The sequence below is a fragment of the Oreochromis niloticus genome, linkage group LG2 (assembly GCF_001858045.2).
Source record: "Oreochromis niloticus isolate F11D_XX linkage group LG2, O_niloticus_UMD_NMBU, whole genome shotgun sequence".
Classification (NCBI taxonomy): domain Eukaryota; kingdom Metazoa; phylum Chordata; class Actinopteri; order Cichliformes; family Cichlidae; genus Oreochromis; species Oreochromis niloticus.
The window spans coordinates 14,761,915-14,784,166 of NC_031966.2; the positions used below are offsets into that span (position 1 = coordinate 14,761,915).

A 22,252-nucleotide genomic window follows, 5' to 3' on the forward strand; every position below is an offset into this window, starting at 1 on the left:
CACACACACACACACAAAACTACATTAACATTCACTGAGCTGCACAAACATGAATTCATGTCCTCATATCCTTGCAATTGTCAAAATGTAGCTATTTCATTCTAAAGTAGCAGCTCTAGAAGAACCCATTCATGCAAAATGGTAGAGTTAACTGTTAAAATATAGAATTTGATTAAATGACATCTTTTTATTGCATTTTAGGTTGAGATAGTCGAAATCTTGGATCTAGATCATTACCAGCTTCAAGTGAGTTGTCCTTTTGGCTCAAGGGCAATCAGCTCACAGAGGTTTGAAGGCATCCTCCCTGCCTGCCAGGCGTCCATACTATTAAGCATAACCTCTTGGTAATGCTAAAATGTTACACTTGAAGGTGTAATTCTCAAAGCGGTTCACAAAAGACCAGAAACAAAGGGGCACACATACTTACACACGAGCATGCCGTCAACCAAGGTCCCATGTCCAGTCTATTTATAGTTGAGTAAAATGGCTGTTAAGGTGTCCAGAGGCAGCCGGGGGAAAGGTAAAGTTAATTGAATTTGTGAGAAGATATTTAGCGCACATTTAGATGTTAGTTCAATCAGCCAACTGTAGAGTGAGTCAGCCCACGGCTACACCTCCCGGTGGACTCACAAGGTACACACATCAGATTAGACACGCAGATACACATGCATGCACTGCTCTACTCACTGGCACGTAAGCGCCCATTTACTTGACATTTAGACATTAGCACAATTAGAACACTACAAAGTGAATGAGAAAATGGCCATAGGACAGGGGGAGGCAGCTATTTAGGAAGCTAAATGTGCAGCAAAATCAGGATGTAGATGCACTAGCATTTAGACATGTGCGAGTATTAAATCAGCATTCAATTCATTCAAATTGAATGCTGCAAACTGTACATGCGTGTAAACTAGGCCTTTCTTTTTACTGTTCCTACTGCTCTCTCCGGTACTCAAGCACACACACATATTGAGATTGCAAGTTGTGTTGTGATTGGCTTCATGTCCACTCTTCATTATCCTTTATTATGGTTTTAACTCAGCTTGTTTTACATTTGGGACCACAGTTCAACTATTTACATACTGCATTGCTAGATAAAAGCTGTGAGTGTGAGCTTTACATGCCAGTCAAGGAAATGGGACTATTTCAAGCCAAGAACAACACTCTACTCTAGTTTCTGACCTTCCTTATCGCTTAATGGTAAAATTATTACAATCACTCAGATTGTTTTTTTGTCCCTACTGTGTGTTATTGTGCCTGTGTGTGGAGTATAGCTGAATGTTCAGAACTTAAACCTTATAACGTTTTGTGCTAAATACTTTGACAGCAAGGCTAAAAAGTGCCTCAAGAAATTTTTAGTCAGATATATTTTGGGAAGTAACAAAATTCTTAAAGCTAAAAGAGAATGTCATTAAAAGGATAAAGAAATTTAATGTGTTACTTTTTGCAGAAATAAAAATAATTAGATTTTAATTGGAGGATTCAAATCTTGCTTTGCAATGCAAGTTAGAGTTAAAACTGACTGTAGAGGTTTCAGCTTTCATTTTGTTGCTGCAACTGCCTGTCATCCTTTCAACATCTGCTCAGTTTTTGGTTTTAGTTTTTTGTTTTTTTTCCAGAATCGTCTGAGGATTTTTAAAATCTCTGTGACCCAGCTGCATGTGCCGAGCCATATGCTGAAATACATCCCTGTAGCTTTTAGCAATATCTGGTCTGAGTACTTCTAAAAAACATTGAGTTGATTTGAGCAAGTGTCTTACTTATTGTTCAAGCTGTATCTCTATCTGTCCCTTTTTCTCTCTTAGCTCTTTCTTTCTCCCTGTTTTGTCCTAACTTTTTTTCAAAAGCTGTTTTTCTCCTCCCTTTTCTTCTCTTTGTTGCTTTTTCTCTGCACCTCTATTTATCCATCTATCTTCTCCTCCTCCTCCTCCTCATGCTAATATCCTGCTCTCTCTCTACTCCCCTCTCTCCAGGTGCTGAGGATAATGGTTGTCTTCCTGCGTCTGGTTGTCCTGACGTCTGCACGTGCTCAGACGGCGTGGTGCGATGCAGCAACAGAGGGCTGCACTCTCTGCCCAAGGGCATTCCCAAGGACACCACTGAGCTGTGAGACAGGCTTGCTTGCACTGTAACACACACACACATGCATACACAAGCTTCACTACATAAATGTGCATACTCAAACATTCAGACACAGACATCAATTATAGCATGCATATACAGTCACAGAAAAAACTATATGCCTTCAAATAGCATGCAAAAGTTCCATAAACACACATAGTCCCACTTTGCTGCAGTGCATTAGTGATGCTGCAGTTTGCTCTGCTGCTTCAGAAACAAGCATACCAATTAGTGAATTACGCACATGCTCCTGCTTTCTTTCTTTTTATGTCTTTAAGATTTTAGGTAGAGGTACTTGTGCTTGTATATAATTACATGCTGATGTCACAAATCTATAAAGCAACCCAGTTATTAAATCTAACTACCAATACACAGTAAGAACTTATATAGTTGAGAGGTATTATCATGAGTGTCCTTGTGTTATTTTCCTGATACCATCTTAAAAATTGCGTTATAACTAGTTTTAATGCTACAATGTCAATTGCTTCAATACACATTTTTCTCACATATAAAATCTCGCCAGAGCAGTGACAGTTTTTCATGCTGTTTCCTATAATAATTAGGTGTAATCAGAGTCATTAACCTCAATAAAACGTCCTTTTTAAAGAAAAAAAAGAAATCTTTTTTTAGAAATAATGCAAAAAATATGAATAATTGTTTGTTCGCTTTATGATTAAATTGGTGCTTCAAGAGAATTGCTCTATATCTTTCATTCATTTCAAGCTATCAGGAATCCTTGTAATAAAGAGACATTCTTAATGATCGAAGATAAAACAAGGCTTAATGTTAATCACGATTAGGAAATTTAAAAAGAAGTAGGAACAAAGTAATGGTGAATTATTGCACACACGTACATGCTCATGCACAACCACATGCACATACACAAACACAGAGGAACCCCTCTAGCTGTGAAATAGGCCTGCTCCACAGGGTCAATAGCAGTGATTAGGTATTGATCAGGCTGAAGAAGACACTCCATCATACTGTCCACATGACCTACTTATGACCTGAGAGAGACAAACAGAGACCAATGCATCATAAAATATGTGTATGCTTGTGTGTATACCTTTATTTTGTTTCTCACAATATTAGAAAGCAAGAAAGAAACACCAGAATGTGAAAATTCTGTGTATGTCTAACACAGAACTTTGTTTAAAGGGAAGAAAAAGGGGAAAACACTGTTACATTATGTTATATGAGCATAGTAAAAACACCGACATCATTAAGATGCAATTATAAAGCTCAGCAACCCAACATTATAACAGTCTCACAGTAATTTAAATTTGGCCATCTCCCCGTTCAATGCACTACCCCTGGTAAGCACTGCACCCCTTCTAGAGTGGCTGGTGCCTTTTAATCTGGAATTCCCCTTCTGATCACCTGCATTTGTGTCCTCCTCCAGGAAAGAGAAGTACACATGAAGGTGTTCTAATGAACAGGGATGCTATTGAATAAAGAATTTGTTAGTGTAGCCAAAAATTGCCTTTTTTATTTGCTACGTACCAGCACATGTTGGCTAATGTTCTCTCTCTAATAACACCTCAGGACATTACAGTACACCTCTTGACAGACTAGCCCCGGGAGACAAAAGACAAAACAAAAACAGATCACAAACACACACACACACACAAACCGTCAAGCTCTCAACCTGATGCGGTAACTTCTGGCTGGGATGTTGCAGATCCTTCCATTGAAAACTCTATTTTGTCTCTGAGTCTACATAAAGATTAGGTCGGTTTGACACAGATGCTAATGTCTGCTGTCTGTGGAAGCTTGTGGTCCATAGGGAAATCGCAAACATACACGTGCAAATGATCTGAAAGGAATGTCTGTGGAGTGGCCCAGAGCTGCACAACCTTGAACGTGTGATGTCCATCCATCCATTTCCTTAATTGCTTGTTCAATTCAGGGTCACGGGGAGTTTGACAAAGACAGACAACCATTCATACTCACATTCACACCTACAGCCAGTCACCAAATAACCCAATGAGAGATGAATGGGAGATGGCCAGTTTTAAATAAGTTCTTTTGTTTTCTTCATGGTCAATGCTAGTGGATGAAAGAAGCTCCATTCCTGTTATGCTGGTTGTTATGCACTACATGTCATTCATTCACTCTTCTTACCAACAGCACAAACTTATACCCTCCTCTTCTTGTCTGTTTTCTATATCATTCCACACTGTTGATGAGACAAGTTACTAATCCAAAACTTTTACTTGCTCCCTTGGCATCAATTCACCCCTCCACATGGCTATATTTGTGTATGTAATAAATACTATATTAAGTATGCATTTTTTTCTTGCAGTTACTTGGAGGGTAATATGCTGACATCTGTGCCCAAGGAGCTGGCAAACCTGAAACAGCTGTCGCTGGTGTATGTACCTCTCACATAACCTTGAACAGAATGCACATATGCCGAATAATTTTCCAGTTTATGAAACCAATATGGATGCATGCAGTATGTGTTTGTATGGGTCCCTCATGTAAGTTTCTGTCTACACAGGGACCTGAGCAACAACAGCATCAGTGCTTTGGCCCCATACACCTTTAACAACATGACTCAACTAGCCACACTGTAAGTTACCATGGCAACATATGTACCTATTGATGCATAAACCTATATTCACCCATGGCTTAATACTGTACATGTACGTGTACATGCACATGTATAAGGTTTTCAAAGATGAGTTAAACTAACATTTTCTACTGTCCATTTTTTTTCTTTATATTTTACTGCTTCTTTTTTTCTTTCCATACTTTTGTCTTCCTCCTAATTTATCTTCTTCCTTGTTTTCATTTTCCAGTCTCTCGTTTCAGGTTTATAGCTTCTTCATCCACCCCCCAACCCCCACCCACTCATCTCAGCCTCCTCTTCTATCTTCTTTTTCCTTTATTTTTGTTCTAACATACACATATGTTCTTTTTTTCCCCAATGCATTTTTCATATTTAAAATATTTTCCTTTCTGTCTCCACTTAATCTCCTGTTGAAATGTTGGCTCCTCTTCCTGCTTTTATCCCATCTCCCTCTTTTTTTCTTTTTTTTTTTAATCTCTGCAGGAATTTTTATAAAGTTACATAAATTATTCTCTTAATTTATGGAATTAACTTTAGTTTTGCCTTTCTATTTAAGCTAACAATCTATAAACACAATGGCTTTATATCAACTTACTTTTTTTCCAGCAACGCCCTGTTTCATATTTCATAAAGTCACGCTGATTCACGCCTCCAAGCTACCTCCTGCAACTACAGATTTCTACTCTCTGCGCCTAGATAGCACCAGATACAAATCCTGTGCACAGTTCCCTGCTCAATCACACCTAGGGAAGATTTGAAGGTAGAGGCAGAGAGGCGTGTTTCACTTTCCACATCAGATTTTCCAGGATTCATTATTCTTGGCTGTTGGAATCTTTTTCTCAAAGGGTCCAGGCCACTGGTGAAACAGAGAAGATGAGGATTAAGCTTCTTGACAGTCAGTAATTATCATTAGGCATTGCTTCATTGAGCATTATGCTGCGGAATAATCTTGGCTACTACCTTGGCTACTATTTTTGTGAATATACATCTCAGATAGTGTCTGTTTATTACATTAGGATCATTATTAGCCACCATGAAAAATTGTGTTCAAATAATAATAGCATCCTTAAGGGACACTTCATTATCTGTCGTTTGGTGCCAAACTCAAATTATTCATTAGCAGTTTTAAAAGAAATAACATTTAACTGTGGTGTGGGGGTTTGACTTTCCAGACTTTCCTTTGACCTTTGCCTCTGGCAGGTGTTTTTATCTTTAACTATTTTTTTCTAATGTATTTAAAATGTGCCCCTGGTGTTAATTTTCATTGTCTAGCCTTCAGTGGCAAAAGGTTCTGTACCAAGTTTTTATAAAAAAAACCTACTGTGTCATCTCTTGAATATTTTTTTGGTATTTTGAAAAAAAAACAAAAAAAACAAAAAGCCTCCTGATGTAGAGCTAAAACTTGTGACCTTGTTTGTGTCCTTTGTCTTACAGAATTCTCAGTTATAACCAGATTCGCTGCATCCCTGTCCATGCTTTCGATGGGCTCAAGTCCCTTCGCCTGCTGTGAGTAGCAAGCTTCATCTTTAAGTGCCGCAGTGGATTCAATATTCAACACTCCCCTTTGCCTGTTATATTACAGAGTTAAATCAAAGTTTAATCACTCCCCTGATTTCAGGCTGAGTGCCATATTAAGACCCACTTGCAAAATGAGTCACAGTCCACCCAATCATCTGTTGTTTCAGGGTACTAAAATAAGATAAAAGTCACAGTCTCCCATTTCTTTAATACTCCCTTTCTATCTGAATTCTTTGCCTCTCGCCATGCGCTTCTCCCTCTTGCTCTCCTCTATCTATCCTCTCCTCCTTTTCTCTCCCTCCGCCCAATGTTGTGTTTGATGAATCGACCTTCAGCCTCTGTTTCTCTCAGTCATCCATTTGGCTGTCCACCCTCTGTCTCACAAACCCACATGCGTGCCTACACACAGTGTGCATGTGACTATTGCTGTCTGACCAGCTTGCCTCACACATAAGGAACGAGCTGCACACACACAAAAATATGAATATACTATCCAATCTGTGTATGCGGTGCACACAAGTGTAAACATCTACATAACGTACTTGTATAACAGCAAATCGTATTGATCCTTAAGTGTGGGGTTGCTTGAGTATCATAAATCACAATTTATTAGTGTCAGTTTTGCTGTGATACCAAGGTTTATTAAGTAAGAGTGACACTGGTGAATATTTTAAGCTTTCATCAGAGATAATGTTAAGCCCTATTCTCTGAATAAAGCCTATAAGAATCACTGAAGGTTGAAGCTGGTTATCCTCGAAAGCTTTGTTTAACTTGCAGTGCATGCAGTAGTTATGTCACGGCTCCTTGAAAACACCCGTTCACTATAATGAGGTCTGAAGTTAAAGCTGTAAATGAAAAAAATCTCAGAATGTTTATGTAAAGGTCATTTTTTATCGCCATTTAAAGGGTCAGTTTACTCAAATTACAACTTCTGACAATATGATAGTGATTAATGGTATTTTTTTCCATTTCTAATCAACAAGTGTGATGTCAGAAAGCCAAGACAATAGCAGTCTTTCCAATAGTCTTTCCAGCATAGTCTCATTACCACATCTGAATTCTGCAGGAGAAAAAAGCTACAAAAAAGCAGAGAGAGGTGGCTAAAAAATGGAAGGTTTTAAGCTTTTGTCGATGAAAAACTACACTGGCCTCAACCAAGGCTGCTTTTCTCTTTTGCTTTGCTGAATAACTTTGAATTTCTGCACAGCCTAAGTGGTCTTGCTGTGGTTAGAGTGGTAAAATGTTTTTTGTTTCATAATCTAAAATATTTAAACAATGGCAGTGTTGAGGCTCTTAATCTTGGTACAACTCCTGGCTCAAAATATACTTTCAATTTCATATTAGTTAGCTTTCAGTTGTGATTATTGCGAGCAAGAAAAAGTCAGAGTTTCACTCTCAGAGAAGTCAGATTTGTTTTCAGGTCATTTCTCTTTGTACTGGCTGTATCTCTTATGATGCTTTCACCTTCCAGAAGTTAGTGACCGCTTTTTTTCTTCTTCTTTTTTTTTTGCTTTCTTGCTTTCATTTTAGTTGATGTTACCGTCGGGACTGATCCCTCTCTGCCCCCGCATAGCAACTGGTTGCCAGGCAGTCATCACTGTCACTTCCTCATTACCCACAACCCCCCTTGGGCTAGTCATAGACGGGGGCTGTTAGACCACCATACATTGCTACACAAACGCACACAGAGATGCACATAAACATTTAAAGGCATTAAGCAGCGATCAAACACACACACACAGAAAAATCTAGTACACATACACACACATGCACAGTATTTCCAATACTGGTGGTTTGATAGCTGTCCCCTGCTACAGCCCTTCACTCTAATGGAATGTGAACTTCTATCCAGCAGGCAGCACACTCCAATGGATAGACACACAAAGGACACACACACACACACTCTCAAGTCTCTAAGCCCTTAGAGACAAAAAGTTTCAGACACACATCTACAGACACGAACACATACATGCAAACCCAGTGGTACATAACAAAAATGCGCACATCGACACTAATACGCTTCTCGGCCTGCAGTTTTCTGCTGTGACACACATGATCGCTCGCGCACCACCGTCTGCGAGATGACCGTATGAGACAGTTTATATTCCATTCAGAGACCCAAACAAGCTTTATTGCACAACAATGAAAAAAGGCTTTCTGTTTATTTTGTGTTATTCTTTCATAAATATTTTATTTATTTTCCATTATAGAAGGGTATTATGGTGTGTCTGCTACTGAGGAACCACAAATAAATTTGAATAATTTAGCATGCAGCTATAAGGGTTAGACTGGTGTATTAGCTTGCTCCAAATTGAGTATTAGGCAACTGGGCAGTCACTTTCATTTAGCTCTGATATGATGGATGTGATGCAATAGCTTTTCCTTGGATATAATCCTTTTTAACAGTGGTCAGTATCCCATTGCCAGCTATGGTTAAGCCTTAGCTACACCTTTAAGATACAAATCTAATTATTAAATCACAATGTTAAAACTAATATCTGTGTATAGTGTATGTACACTCAGTGGGCACTGTGTTCGGTACACCTTGTTTGGGTTTTGCTCAATTAGTAAGAGGAGCAAAGTGTGCCAAGAAATTAACCTCCACTATTACACCCCACTAGTTTATCTACTAGTCAAAAGGTCAGTGGGTTGATCCCTGGCTCCACAAATCTTCTAATTCTAATACTTGGATTGATTGTCGGCGGGTTTCCTTGACTATGTCAGCAAGCCTAAATGCACTGACTTGCTGCCATGTTATTGGCTCATGTTTGATGCTAGATATGTGATTTAACAGGTAGTTGTTGTACCTAACAAATTGTACAGTGAGCCAATTATTATATCTAGTTGGAACTCTATGCAGAAATATTTAATCAAGAGAGTCATAAGTAATGCATATGTTTAGATGTTATTTATCCCACAGACTTCACTGTACCCTACCCTACCTTTCACAGTGAGGGTCAGTGGAATGTCAACGTCCTTTTGTCTCAAGGCACCAAAATAGGAAAATATCAGAGACCCTAGCAAAGGTCCTGAGGTCATCTACAGAGTTAGATCACCACGTCTCATAAAGGCTCTCTACTGTGTATGACCTCTTGAAATTGTACCATATGAAGGGAGACCAACTAAAAAAAAAAGCATTTACTGAAGTAGTACTCACAAAATTGGCCATGTTGTGGTGCAAGTGGATAAGGACGTAACAGTACTCTGTAACAGCATCTTGGACTGAGGTCAAAAGCTTTCACTTTTTCTCCCTTGCTACAAAAGAATGATTATAAAGAAACACAGAGTACCTAATTAAATTAATTAACTACAGAATAACATTAACAGTGGGTCAAAATGTTCCTTTTTAAATGCGTAACAAGGTCGCCGGTATGATTAATATTTATATGCTCTTGTTTTGCTCTCTATTTCTCTCCTCCAGGACTCTTCATGGTAATGACCTTTCAACTATTCCAGAGGGAGCTTTCAACCACCTCAGCTCTCTTTCCCACCTGTAAGTACAGCTTTGGTCCGTACTGCATCTGCACTTCTACATATGTGTATCCACAGAGTAAATGTGTATTGGTTTATGCTTTTAACTTTGTTTAGGGCTCTTGGTGCCAACCCATTGTACTGTAACTGTGATCTGCGCTGGCTCTCTCAGTGGGTCAAGGCTGGCTTTAAAGAGCCTGGTAAGAAATCACAGTCAGTATGCTTGTATTTGTTCAACCAAAAACCTGTGTTCACCAACATCTAATGCTGCATATAAGAAAAAATACTGAATATCTTTTGACTGATAAATTGGTATTTTAAGGCATTGCTCGCTGTACTGGACCTCCTGACATGGCTGACAGACTGCTGCTCACCACACCATTAAACAGATTTCAGTGCAAAGGTAAGTACACATATTTTCATAGTACTCAGTGCAATATATTTTACTGTTTTGGTCTGTTTTACCACTCATGTAATCCCTGGATCTAGACTAGATTGGGCTGTGAGTCTGAATATTTACAGACTGAAGTGTATTTATTTCATTGTAGCTTTTGTTTGCAGTTTACTTTCTTCCCACTTCTGTGAGTTTTAGTTTTAGGCCATTTGGGAGAAAACGTTATGACTTTAGCCTTGCCTTAGATTGAGTTTCACGGTTTTAGATGAGAATGGCAGCTCATGGTCAAAAATTGACAAGCTTATATGAAATGCAGATTATTTGTTTAGGCTGCTGAGGCTGTTTTTTCTTCTGTTAGTCTGACTGATCCATTTTGAGTTGCCAGACACTCAAGCCTTTAGCTTGTTGGATCAGCTTAGCTGGTAATACATCATGCTATATTAGAGGATTGACCATAGATATAAATGTATAAAATAAATCCCCTCTACCTCTTGGTTGGATTCTGTAAATTCATATAGAATCAGCAGACCTCTAACATCACCTCATCAAGGGCTTCTCTGCTATCAGACCAGAGGGGAAAAGAACTGAGAGGCAGACTTCTTACATAGATAAAAGAAATATCATGAAAAGTGTAATCTGCTAAAAAGAATGAAGCTGCATTACATGACCATTGTTTACTATGTTTGTGAGTTTATAAAGTGGGCTGGGACTCCCTGAGCAAACCTAGTGCTGTATCTTTATATATCTTTTTACATCATGTCATAAACTAAATCTGATCTCCTCTTACTCTACTTCTTGCCTCTACATGAGTTTGAGAGCGATCACACTTAATCTTGTTTCTTAAACCACAAGGCCTTTTGTCAGTGCACCATCCTTTAAAAAGAACCCGTGCCTTTTAGCACAGTGTGTCTAAATATATGTACACATCTCTGACACTTTTCCTTCTTTCTGCTTTCTCCTGCTTCTGTTATCATTTGTAGGTCCAGTGGATATCAACCTAATGTCAAAGTGCGCCCCCTGCCTTTCAGCTCCCTGCCAAAATAATGGCACCTGTGTCTCCAGTGCTGCAGGATCCTACCACTGCACCTGTCCATATGGATTCAAGGTGGCTGTCAGAGATAATATGTTTGGCTTTTGGAACTTTTTTTTCTTGGCCCACATCAGAAACTATAATAAAGCCACTAGAATATACATTTTCCTTTTTAAGTCGGTGTGTACTTTAATGTAAAGTTTGATTAAACTTGCACTCCATCATGGTCTCATAAAAATGTTATATTGATTTATTGCAGTCATAATGGTTGGTTGTTATCAGGCTTGCCATACTTGTTGGTGTTTTTGGAAGCATTTACAAAGTGATTTATCAAAAGTGAAAATATATTTCCGTTGGTATGGAGGCAGTCGAAATCAGTCCTTGAACCTCACTGGTGCCGTGTTATCCTGATTCCCAGCGCCTCCAACCTTGTAACTGCGTACTATTTAGTGGTTCCTTTTTATTTCAACTCTTCTGAATTATAGAGTGCATCACACAGCAAAAATTTTACTTTTGCTAGAAATAGTTGCTTTTTTGAAAGGTGTCCTAGATGGCTAGCCAGGCTGCATAATCCCGTGGCATTAGCAGTATTATCAGGCTTAGCTCTGGCCTTGTATGCATAATGTATCTACTTGTCCATCAATAGAGAAATGAGGACTGAAGCTGACTGCACTGTAGGTACTGAATGATCAAAAGATAAAGGGTGTTATAGCTGTCAATATTCATAGCTTGCATTAGAAAAGACATGCACATCTTCTACTCAGTGCAGTTTGCATAGGCGAGCATATCAGTGGTGTCTTACTGTACATTGCAAAAAAGAAAATCATAAATAGTTGTTTATGACACTGATTTTAAAGGTGGGGGTTGTTTTCATCCTGTAGCATGAACGGAGGATCCAAAGTAGAACTAATGGTGACTGAAACTGTACTCATTGTACTCATCGGCATACCCTTTATTTGCGTATCTGTATTTAGAGATGCTTGAGCTTCTAAAGAATATACTGTGTGCATGTCTGTTTGTGCTTGTTTGCATTTATATGTGCACGTGAGTATCTGTGCAAGGACTTTAGGTTTTACTAGAACACATGCTGCATAACCTTTGGGCTTTTACAGGAGAAAGCCTTGGTCTTGCTTTTAATTAACACATCACTTGCCAAGGTCACAGACTGGGAAGGACTGCTGGAGTGTGCATGTCTGTGTATGTTTGTGTCTGTTTATGTACATGTCTATGTGTATGTTTTTCTTACTGGCATCCACTGGGACAACATTAATTAAAATGTGTGAGAAATCAAAGAAGCAACTAGGAACATAAGGACTGAGAATAAGAGAATAGAAAGTCAGAGGGAAGACATGAGGAATAAGCAACATTTAAGTACAAAAGATGGGATGATAGAGGTGTAAGTTAAAGAAAAGAACAAGAAATGTCGTAGGTAAGGTGTCGTGGGAGAAATGGAGAGAACACATAGTAGAAAGGAACAGTGAGAAATATGTTGAGAAATGAATGAAGGAGGCTGTGAACACAACATGCAGCTCTAAAGTAAAGAATAACATAGAAAAGGAATAAAAAGATGGATTTAGATTAAAAACAAAAATAAAGCGCTTTGATCAGAAGAAGTGGGTATATTGGCTGCCAAAGGTTTGTCGGTGTGAAGTTAAGACTGCATGCTCAGCGAAAGGAAGCTGATGGATACATGTGTTCATGCCATTTATAGGTCTCTGATGAATGAAACTTCTTACCAGGAAAAGTAATGAATCAAAGAAGCAGACATGTGCATTTATATTTTATGTGTGTGCGTATTTATGAATATGCCCACTACATTTGTGTTGCTGAAAATTCTTTGGGTATTTCTCCAGCCTGTTTTTTTCACTACACCTTAAAAAAATCTGTTGTCCCTAAAAGAAAAACTACAACAGCACATCAGTGGAACTATTTAGATATAATATATATATATATATATATATGTATATATGTATATATATATGTATATATATATATGTATATATAGTTGCACAAATTTTGCATTTCCCAAGAGGTGTGTTCAATTTAAATACATTTCAATACAATTAAGAACTCTTAACTGTAATGTACAGGACAGTAAAAGTATGTCACTAGTGAAGAAGTTTGATGACAGCTTCACTTATTTCAGTAGTAACAGAAGACATAATATTCAGTTATTAACTGCTTTGCCATGCCTTGTCGTCTCCTCTCCTTTAGGGTCAAGCCTGTGAAATACCAATCAATGCCTGCATTAGCTTTCCTTGTTCTAATGGAGGAACCTGCCACATTCATCCTGGCCATGAAGACCACTTCAGGTACAATGGTTGTTTGTTATTAACTGTTATGCTATATGGAAGTTTTGTCAGTGGTACCAGTTGTTAGTCTCAAAATTACAACTGGTTTCTGAGGTCTGCTGGCTGACGTTATATGGAACTGCTTGCAAAGATGGCACTTAGCAAAAAACTCCTGCAGATCTTGCAGACAAGGGGGTATCTTTTATACCGCCACTGTAAATTACTCGCAACCAAAGTCATTGTAAGGAGGTGCAGTACCAAATTCACCTTGTGATTGTCGTCAACCTCCAGCAACCACTAATGAACCACTAGGAGAATACACATTTTGCACTAGATCAGTCAGAATCACATGTCACATGTAGCACTGAGAGGAATATAACAATGAAGAGTCAGTTGAAATCCATTTAAGCTGTGGGTCAGATCTAATTGCCCTTTCTACCCAGCTGCCTCCCTCTATTAGCGGAGGCGTTTTAAGAATCTTGCCCTGTATTCTCATCTGAAGGGAACATTAACTTTACACTTTTATGCTAAACTATCACTACACAGAGTTTAGCAAATTTGTAAATGCAGAGTTTACCTGCATTTAAGTAAGATTTAATTAAGACAGCTTTAGTACTTTGACTACACCAGTGCAGCTCTAGTTTTACTTTCAAACCCTTGTGTAGCTGGCACATTTTGCACTAAAAATCAAGGCTATGGAAGAATTTGGTGTTAAACCAGGGATGGTTTTGAAAATGTGTTTTTTCATGTTTGACCAAGACACTGACGACACCTTTGATACTTTAGATTCTATCCAGGTGTACTGGTCTCTCACCTCATGACCCCCTGACCCTAAATTTTCTGAAAAGTTAAGAAAATGGAGGAATGGATAATTCAAGGAGGTTATCCATTATTTATCTGATCCTTATATTCATGTTTTCTCTTAGTCAAAGCATGCTGAACATGCTACCTCATTTTCAAGAACCTTCCTATTTTACATTCATACACTTTCACGTATTCAGATTCAGGAGCTGCCCAACACAATCATAGTGTGTGAGTCCTAGCTGCAGTGCAACTCCAGTGGTCAAGAGCCTTTCAGTAGCAGTGCTTTAGGGAAAATAACATTGTGCATCACCCATTCACTTTCCTACCCAACTTTTCCCAACACATTTAGAATTGCAACCTGTTTTTGCACATGCGGTGCAGCTGAGGTGCAGGTTAGGCGAGAATGCGAATGTGTAATGTCAAATGGTTTTTAACCCACTAGCTTTCCAGTAGAAAGTCTGTGTAATTTCTGATTACATGCATAGGAGAATAGCACAGGTAACTGTCCAGAGAATTCACAGCAAGCAAATGTGTATTAGCTGTGCTGCCTTCTGCACCCTCAGTTCAAGCAGCATAAGCCTAAACCAAACAGAGTACTTCCAGCAGTGAGAAACAGATCATAAAGCAGGGTGTCTGTTGCTGTCATTGTGTGTTATATGTGACCACATGATTTCCTCTGGGATTAATTAGTATTCTGCTTTTGATTCTGATAATATAGGGCATTATTCTCACCTGATCTTCTTGGGGGTTTTTTTGAATATGCTATCACATCTCCCCCAACTAGTATGTTCAACAGGCTGTTATCACCTCATTTAGTTGTTGTTGTTATGCTAGGAAAACATATATGAGGAGTTTTTCAACTTTAAAAGAGCAGCAGAAATCTTCATATGTAGAAAGTATCTCTACATATGAAGATTTCTCTCTGGCTCTCTGTATCTCTGGCTCTCTTCCACAGCATGTCTTTTATCTTGTCTTCCTTCTCTCACCCCAAGCAGTCGTAGCAGATGGCCGTCCCTCCCTGAGCCTGGTTCTGCTAGAGGTTTCTTCTTGTTAACCTTTTAAAACCGGTCAGAGCGGGTACGCTCCATTTTGCGCAACTACTTTAAAATCCCTGTAGAACTGCGACCACATAAGCTAACTTTTTTTGCATATGAAACCGGAGGAGTTGCTCTTACATCTTATGCCATCAGCTTGTCCTAGGTCACAGTTTCCTTCCACATATCAGTTTGCAAAAACTGCATAAAAAGCACTTGCAGCAACAAAAACATAATATTCCAGAAACACGCTTTGCCAGTCCGATCAGCTGTTCATAACACTTCCTACGTCCATCAGCGCAAACTGTCGCATGTCCGCCATGACCTGCCCGGAACCGGAAGTGACGTCATTTTCGCGGAAATGTAGTTTTTTACCATCAGGGCCTTATGAGCCTACACTGGTGTTTTTAAAAGTTATGTTTGACTTTATGACTTTCTGTGTCATTTCTGGGATGCTTAGAACTCAAACTGCACAGCTGGAAATAGTTTATTTTGATGCATATGCTGCTTTTTTGCAAATTTGCATTATAATATTTATTTTCGTTTTTCCTGCAGTATATAAAAATTGGTGCATTTCAAAAATAAAACGATGAAGACACTCAAAATAAATTTCCTGTGGTGGGAAACTATTTTGTGCAACTTTTTTGTATTTACAGTTTTGAGGGATAAGCCTCTTAAATTTCTCTAACTAGAAATATATGTTAAAAAAACAAAAACGATTTTCAATTTTTTTGTAGTTTGTTGCACTTTTTTGCAATTTATGTAATTACTATGCACTTAATGCATACATATTATTAAAATTTGGGCTGTAATGGTTGTATTGATGTATAGCAACTTGAAATGCTCCCAAAAATGGCACTACAGCATGTAAAAATATAATATAAGCTCTGGCGAACTTGGTTCTATGGTAGGTCTTAAAGGGTTAAAAAGGAGTTTTTCCCTTCCACTGTCGCCAAAGTGCTTGCTCATAGGGGGTCATATGATTGTTAGGTTTTTTCTCTGTATGTATTATTGTAAGGTCTACCTTCCAATATAAAGCGCCTCGAGGCGACTGTTGTTGTGATTTGAAAAGTATTGCATGTTAGAAAGCTGTACTTTCTAACCTACCAGGGTAGAGACTCCAGTGGACATTTTACTTGACCCAAAGATGCCCTATATAATCTCTCTACCTTTAGCAATAATTAGATAAATGATAATGCACCTTCTGACCCACAGACGGCTACAGGAGGGCACCTGCTAGACATATCTAACTGCAGAGGATAATGTTCATTTAATGGGTGGATAACACTCAAAGCAGATGTTTTACTTCTGAAGTTTTGCACGCAACTTGAAATATTGAAAGTTACATTGCAGAATTGTTTAAACATACTTAATAAATTCTTTGCTATGACCTAAAACATTGAGAACTGTGTTTCCTTAAGCCTTCCATCGCCCCTATAATCTTAATCCTATTTGGACTAAAAAACTAAGGCCAGAGTTATTTTGCGCTGAAAATTATGGCACAAGCCGCAGACCAAAAGTAATCAGACGGCCAGCAATTGTTTAGAAATGGGACTAATTAAAAGCAGACCCTTTGCGGTAAGACTTTTTAATGTGGTTCATTTTAAGCAAAACGGCCCTTTCGCCATTAAATTGAATCAAACCGCATCAAATACACTATATTTCACTTAAGAAGTCTTTGAGACTTGCTAGTTGGATTTGATATATTTTAGAATATAAATTCAATTTTCCTGCTTAATAACCGCCCATGGTAGAACAAATGCAATCTGTGTGTGTGTGAGAATCCTCGACCGTGCCTGCCCGGGTAATCAGTGTCGCTCCAAAACGTCGGCCTTTGTCCAAGTCTTGTGACAAACAGCGGCTGTAATTGCAACAATTGTCATATATCTTTCTACCAGATTTGTCTCCTTCTCAACCTCAGTAACAAGGCCTTTGCCCTTTGAAAAGCTCTGATATCCTTCTGGCCTTTAAAGGCTTGTGTGGTAATGTTATTAGGGGTCTCTTTACCCTTTTCAGATCATTCCTTAATGGTAAAGAAACACAGGTAGAGCCCCGTGACCTCTGAGAGAGACAGAAATAAAGGAAGAAAGACAGTAAGGGAAGGAGACCATGCCCCTTTGACATTTTAACATGGTATATAATCAGTTGGGCATATTCAGGAAGTCCAATTAACGTTGGTTCTTAGCACAGCTCCATTTGTCAAACTATATAATTTAAATGTCAGGACTTGGATTTGATTGGTGAAATGGTGATCCTTGACCCAGTCAGTGGTTTTCGCATTTTTATTTCTTTTTTTTTTCTCATGGGGAACAGTTAATATCTTCTTCCTTTCTTTTTACTTTATCACTCCTTTTATTTTTCCTTTATTTTCTCTTCTTCTGCTTCATTAAGTCATCTGGATTGGGAGTGGTCCCTTTGTCTCTGCTGATTAAGTATCCCACATTTTTCTGAGTATTTTAGCCCGAACAACTTGCAATAATAGGCTCGTTATATCTTAGAATATAAATTTGTTTTTATGTCATTTTGAGTGAAGGCTTAAGTGCAGGTTTTCTAAACTGGAAAACAGATAGGGAGGTGGAGATACATGAGAAAAAACTCCTTACTGTAGGTACCAAAGCTTTCATTTCACTTGTTTCGAAATGAAAGCAGTGAAAAAGAACTAAACACATTTTGTATGTACAAAAAAGTGGGAAGGACAAAGCATTGTGCCACAAATAAGAGTTAATGGGTTTGTGTGGGTTGATAATTGTCACTGACAAGCAGCTATCCCCTTGCTTCATTTATTGTGTGAACTTAATGTAAAATTCAGTTTTTCCCAATAAAAGTAATTTAAATCAATCATGTCTAGGAGATGAACAGAAGAACAGAGAGTCGTGAGAGAGAGGGCAAGTTGTCAAAGGCAGCTGCGGTTGGATTTATTAGACTTAGTATGTTTGTGTGTGGGTGAGTGATCTTCACCTAAAGGTAGTGTGCGTGTTTGTGATCTGTTTGAAGGAGTTATCCTGACTGAGATACAAAGGGTGAAAAAGGGGGAAGAGATCAAGGGCCGACGAGAAAAGAGGAGGGTGAGGGAAAGACGTGGAGGAGAGGAGGAGGCTTTGATAATTCCTTTTGAGTGGTCCAGGTGGGCGGCGTCCAACCGTAGTGGCATCAAACTAAGCTTATCTCAGCGTTTTTGGTTCTGTTTTGTTTTTTCTTCCTTTTAGCTCGAGGTGGGTGTTTTGTTTTAAAGTTTTTTTTTCTTTAACCGTAATAGACAGCAGAAGCCTGAGGAATTTTGACTGATATTTATTAATAAAACATCTCCCATCAGGAAAGAGAGATGACATGAATCAAAAGGCTGTGTTTGAAAGGGAGGATTGATTCTCCCTAATCTTTATCGCAGAAAATAGATTAACAGGAAGTATGTGTGCTGCAGGAATAGCTGCAACGTGTTGGAATTTAATGAGACATGAAGTGGAGTCTCTAAATGAAAAGGATGTAAGAATATAAACCAAACTACAGATTCAATAGTTCTTCTTTGAACTTCTCTCATAGGAGAATTTAAGAGGAACTGATGATGAGTTCTCAGATCTTGCCCGGTTGCTAGGTAATAACACACATTTTGTGTGTTTTTGCGTGTGTAGCTGTGCGTGTCCGCCAGGTTTTGAGGGCCAACATTGTGAGATAAACCCAGATGACTGCGAAGACAACGACTGTGAGAACAACTCCACCTGCATCGATGGGATCAACAACTACACCTGCGTCTGTCCTCCAAACTACACAGGTAGACACCCACACAAGCACACAAAAACTTTCAATAATGTACCCTCAGTCTTTGCCCCTGAGAGGCTGGGAGGGTCACCAAGTCCCACACATACAAAATCATATTTTCCAGTTTACTGGATGGTAAGTTAGTAATAGACAGGCTCTCCGCAGTGACCTGAAACTGTTCCTGCAGGAGGCTTAAAGAGCAATCACATGAGTGAGAGAGAGAGAGGGGGGAGACAGAAAGAGAATGAGAGTGAAATGGCAAAGATTGACTGTGTACTAGAGGGAAAGGGAAAAATAAACAGAGCAACGGAAAGGGTAAAGAAATTGCCGATAAAGGTCAAAGGCTGAGAGGAGGGAGAGCTGCCCTGGCAGAGTCCGGCACGCTGAAGCTAAACTGCTGACTCTGAATTTAAGTTTTTCTGTGTGTGACATTGTCCTCTAAGACACACATACGTATGCACACTCACAAACATGAGGCCCCCTTTAACACTGGACCTCAGTCAATACACACTCAGCAGCGCATACACCATGTCATTATCGTTGTTGGCTCTCAGAGTCCTTGCACACTGCCAGCCACCTTACCACATACAGCTGTTGCACACACACACACGTTCATGCGCACAGCTGGTTCCTCTGGCACCGAACTCCCCACTTAGCTCAGTGAACCGCAGCGTAATCATCAGGTGTCACATTAAGAGGACAGTACTTTGCTAGTCGCTCTGCTTTCTCCAAACTCAGCAACCAGGACTGTCACGTCATATTTGCACCACAGAGAGAAAAATCCAGATTTAATGTCATAAGACCTTTTAAACAGCTGATTTAAGGTTTCTTTAATGTGTTCAACAAATTAAATGTCACAGTAGCATTTTGATTATGAGAAACTAGCCATTTTAGACAGATGACAGAGGAAAGGTCAGGAGGTCACAAGAAAAATATAATTAATCCTTTGTGAAATAAAAAAAAGGAAACTGCAATCCAGAAAGTATTAAATAATTTGGTGTAGAAAAAAAAGGCAATAAGATAATCAGTATTTTAAAAATTTCTCGACAGTCTGTTCAGATATGTTGCTCTGGACCTGTGCATGTCCCCAATCCATAGAATATGTTTCAGTTTTCCACCTCCTGAAATAAGCAGCACTAAAGCACAAAGATCACATACCTTCACTTCATTCCCCTCCTTGGCAGAAGATAATCTAAGTTACATAGATGCAGTGTCAACAGTTTGTGTCTTTATATCTGTTAAAATTGCTTTTGATTAGAAGCTTTCCCCCACATTTCTCATATGATCATATTATTGTGTAAAATAATTTTAAATCAGGTAAATCATGTCTAACATCTTCTTCTGTAGCACAGTTTCATCTGCATATGATAATTATTCTAAGGTATCTCAGGTAATTCCACATTGATAAATTAATTTTGGCATCTTTAACAAAGTGCCTGAAGTGTGAAATAGTCTGCTTAGGGAGCTCAAAGACTGAATAATTAAAATTTACTTTCACAGCATGCTTTTTTTTTTTTTTTACAACTCCAACATCATTTCAGAAATAGCGGTGTACTGTAGCTCAAAAAACCTGTGCCTAAAAGTGATTTGAGAAGAGGGTATTGGAGACAGACAGGGCGGGAAGGCAGCAGGATTAGATTAAAGCAGGCAGAGAATGATGGAAATGTGCTTGACCTTTCTCAATACCTGCTTCCTTCCTGCCACTAACTTCAACTACTGCTTTTAAACACACTGTTAACCCTTCTCACCCTTTCAGCATGTGTATGTGTGTGTACATCTTTAGACTGCCTCCACTTTTACAGAGAGCATTAACCCCCTTCTCCATCAGGTCTGAGAAAATGCTGATAACGCTATTCCCTTTGTGCATTGGGACATCCACTGCACATCTAAAGCCTTGACCAAGATGCTTTTTTTCCCCCCCGACTGCTATTTGAAGATTACAGAGAGTACGTGTGAAAAGTTTAGTGTGCCCCCCTCCTCCCATCTTTCTTCTGAAGTGTTATTTTTCTGTTTACCTTCACAGCTTTTTCCCCCACATAAATTCTGAAAATATTTATTCAGATCATTCAGTGATGATGCAGCAGGCATAAAACATAAGCCTAAAATATGATTAAGCCTCACATTTTCTAAATTGCTGACAGCAAGTGTTTTCTTTTTCATCAGGTGACCTGTGTGACGAGGTGACTGACCCTTGTCTCCCTGGTTTTGATCCCTGTCAGCATGACTCCAAGTGCCTTCGTGTTGGCCGCGGTTACAGGTGGGCAACAGTTACATATGGAGGGATCATTGAAAAACACTGTGTGAAAGTGACAGTGAGCTCACCATGTTAAAGCTAGCTTTTTATGATACAAGTGAGAGCATTTTTAGGGAAAATAATGTTATATTACACTGAAAGTTTGTGTGTTTAGACTTTTTATACAGTATAAACCTATAGTAAATCTTTTATAAATAATTAATTATTATGCTATCAGATTAAAGGTTTCCATGTTGAAAAGTTTCGTTTTTTAATAGCCTAAATTAATGTTTCTTGCAGAATCCTTTCACACTGGTCTATAATAATTTCATAAGTATCTAAATTAATTAGTAAGTTAAGATCATTATAAAGTGTTCACTTAATGCCGATTCTGTTTGTTCCTCATTACTGTGTGGAAAATGTTTTATGAATGTGGAACTACTATAAAATATTTTTACACAAACATTTCCCACACTTATCCATGCGAAATTGGGAAATGTGGTATAAAAGTAGAGCTCTGTTACTGACTGAGCTGTAGAAATGAACCAAACATGTCACCTCTTCATGCAGTAAAACACCTGTAGGCAAGAGGAAAAGTCTGTTGCCCACACACTGTGTAATTTTATCCTTATTTCCATGTCACTCAAGGTGTGAGTGTTTACCAGGCTACGTGGGCCAGCACTGCGAGCAGGACTATAATGACTGTCTGGAGAACAAGTGTCAGCACGGAGCGGAGTGTGTGGACGCCGTCAATGGCTATACCTGCGTCTGTAAAGAGGGTTTCAGGTGAGAGTCATGGAAACAAATCAGACACAAACACAGTGAAAGACTGGCGGGCCAGACTGGGAGGGGATACAGATGGCACTTCATAATCAGAGACTTGACTGTTTCGACCTACTGCGTGCATCTGTGTGTTTGCGTGTGTGTGTGCTGCAGATGCAGCACCATGTGGTTAATTATAGCAGGGACTGTTGGCGAGAGAGAAACAAATTCATCACAAGGGACTGAGGGGGAAAAAAAACAGAGAG

At 38.9% G+C, this 22,252-nt stretch overlaps 1 protein-coding gene across 2 annotated transcripts in view; it reads left to right on the forward strand.

The window, feature by feature from the left end:
- slit3 (slit homolog 3 (Drosophila)) overlaps window positions 1-22,252 on the forward strand; it is a 229,056-nt gene that overhangs the window by 189,784 nt on the left and 17,020 nt on the right. For both annotated transcript variants that reach the window (XM_005467284.4, XM_025910322.1), the window contains 12 exons: window positions 1,974-2,106; window positions 4,427-4,495; window positions 4,625-4,696; window positions 6,131-6,202; window positions 9,636-9,707; window positions 9,803-9,885; window positions 10,008-10,088; window positions 11,060-11,184; window positions 13,324-13,421; window positions 18,865-19,004; window positions 21,155-21,248; window positions 21,873-22,010. In XM_005467284.4, coding sequence (XP_005467341.1) covers window positions 1,974-2,106; window positions 4,427-4,495; window positions 4,625-4,696; window positions 6,131-6,202; window positions 9,636-9,707; window positions 9,803-9,885; window positions 10,008-10,088; window positions 11,060-11,184; window positions 13,324-13,421; window positions 18,865-19,004; window positions 21,155-21,248; window positions 21,873-22,010 — 1,177 coding nt within the window. The remainder of the gene's footprint in view (window positions 1-1,973; window positions 2,107-4,426; window positions 4,496-4,624; window positions 4,697-6,130; window positions 6,203-9,635; window positions 9,708-9,802; window positions 9,886-10,007; window positions 10,089-11,059; window positions 11,185-13,323; window positions 13,422-18,864; window positions 19,005-21,154; window positions 21,249-21,872; window positions 22,011-22,252) is intronic.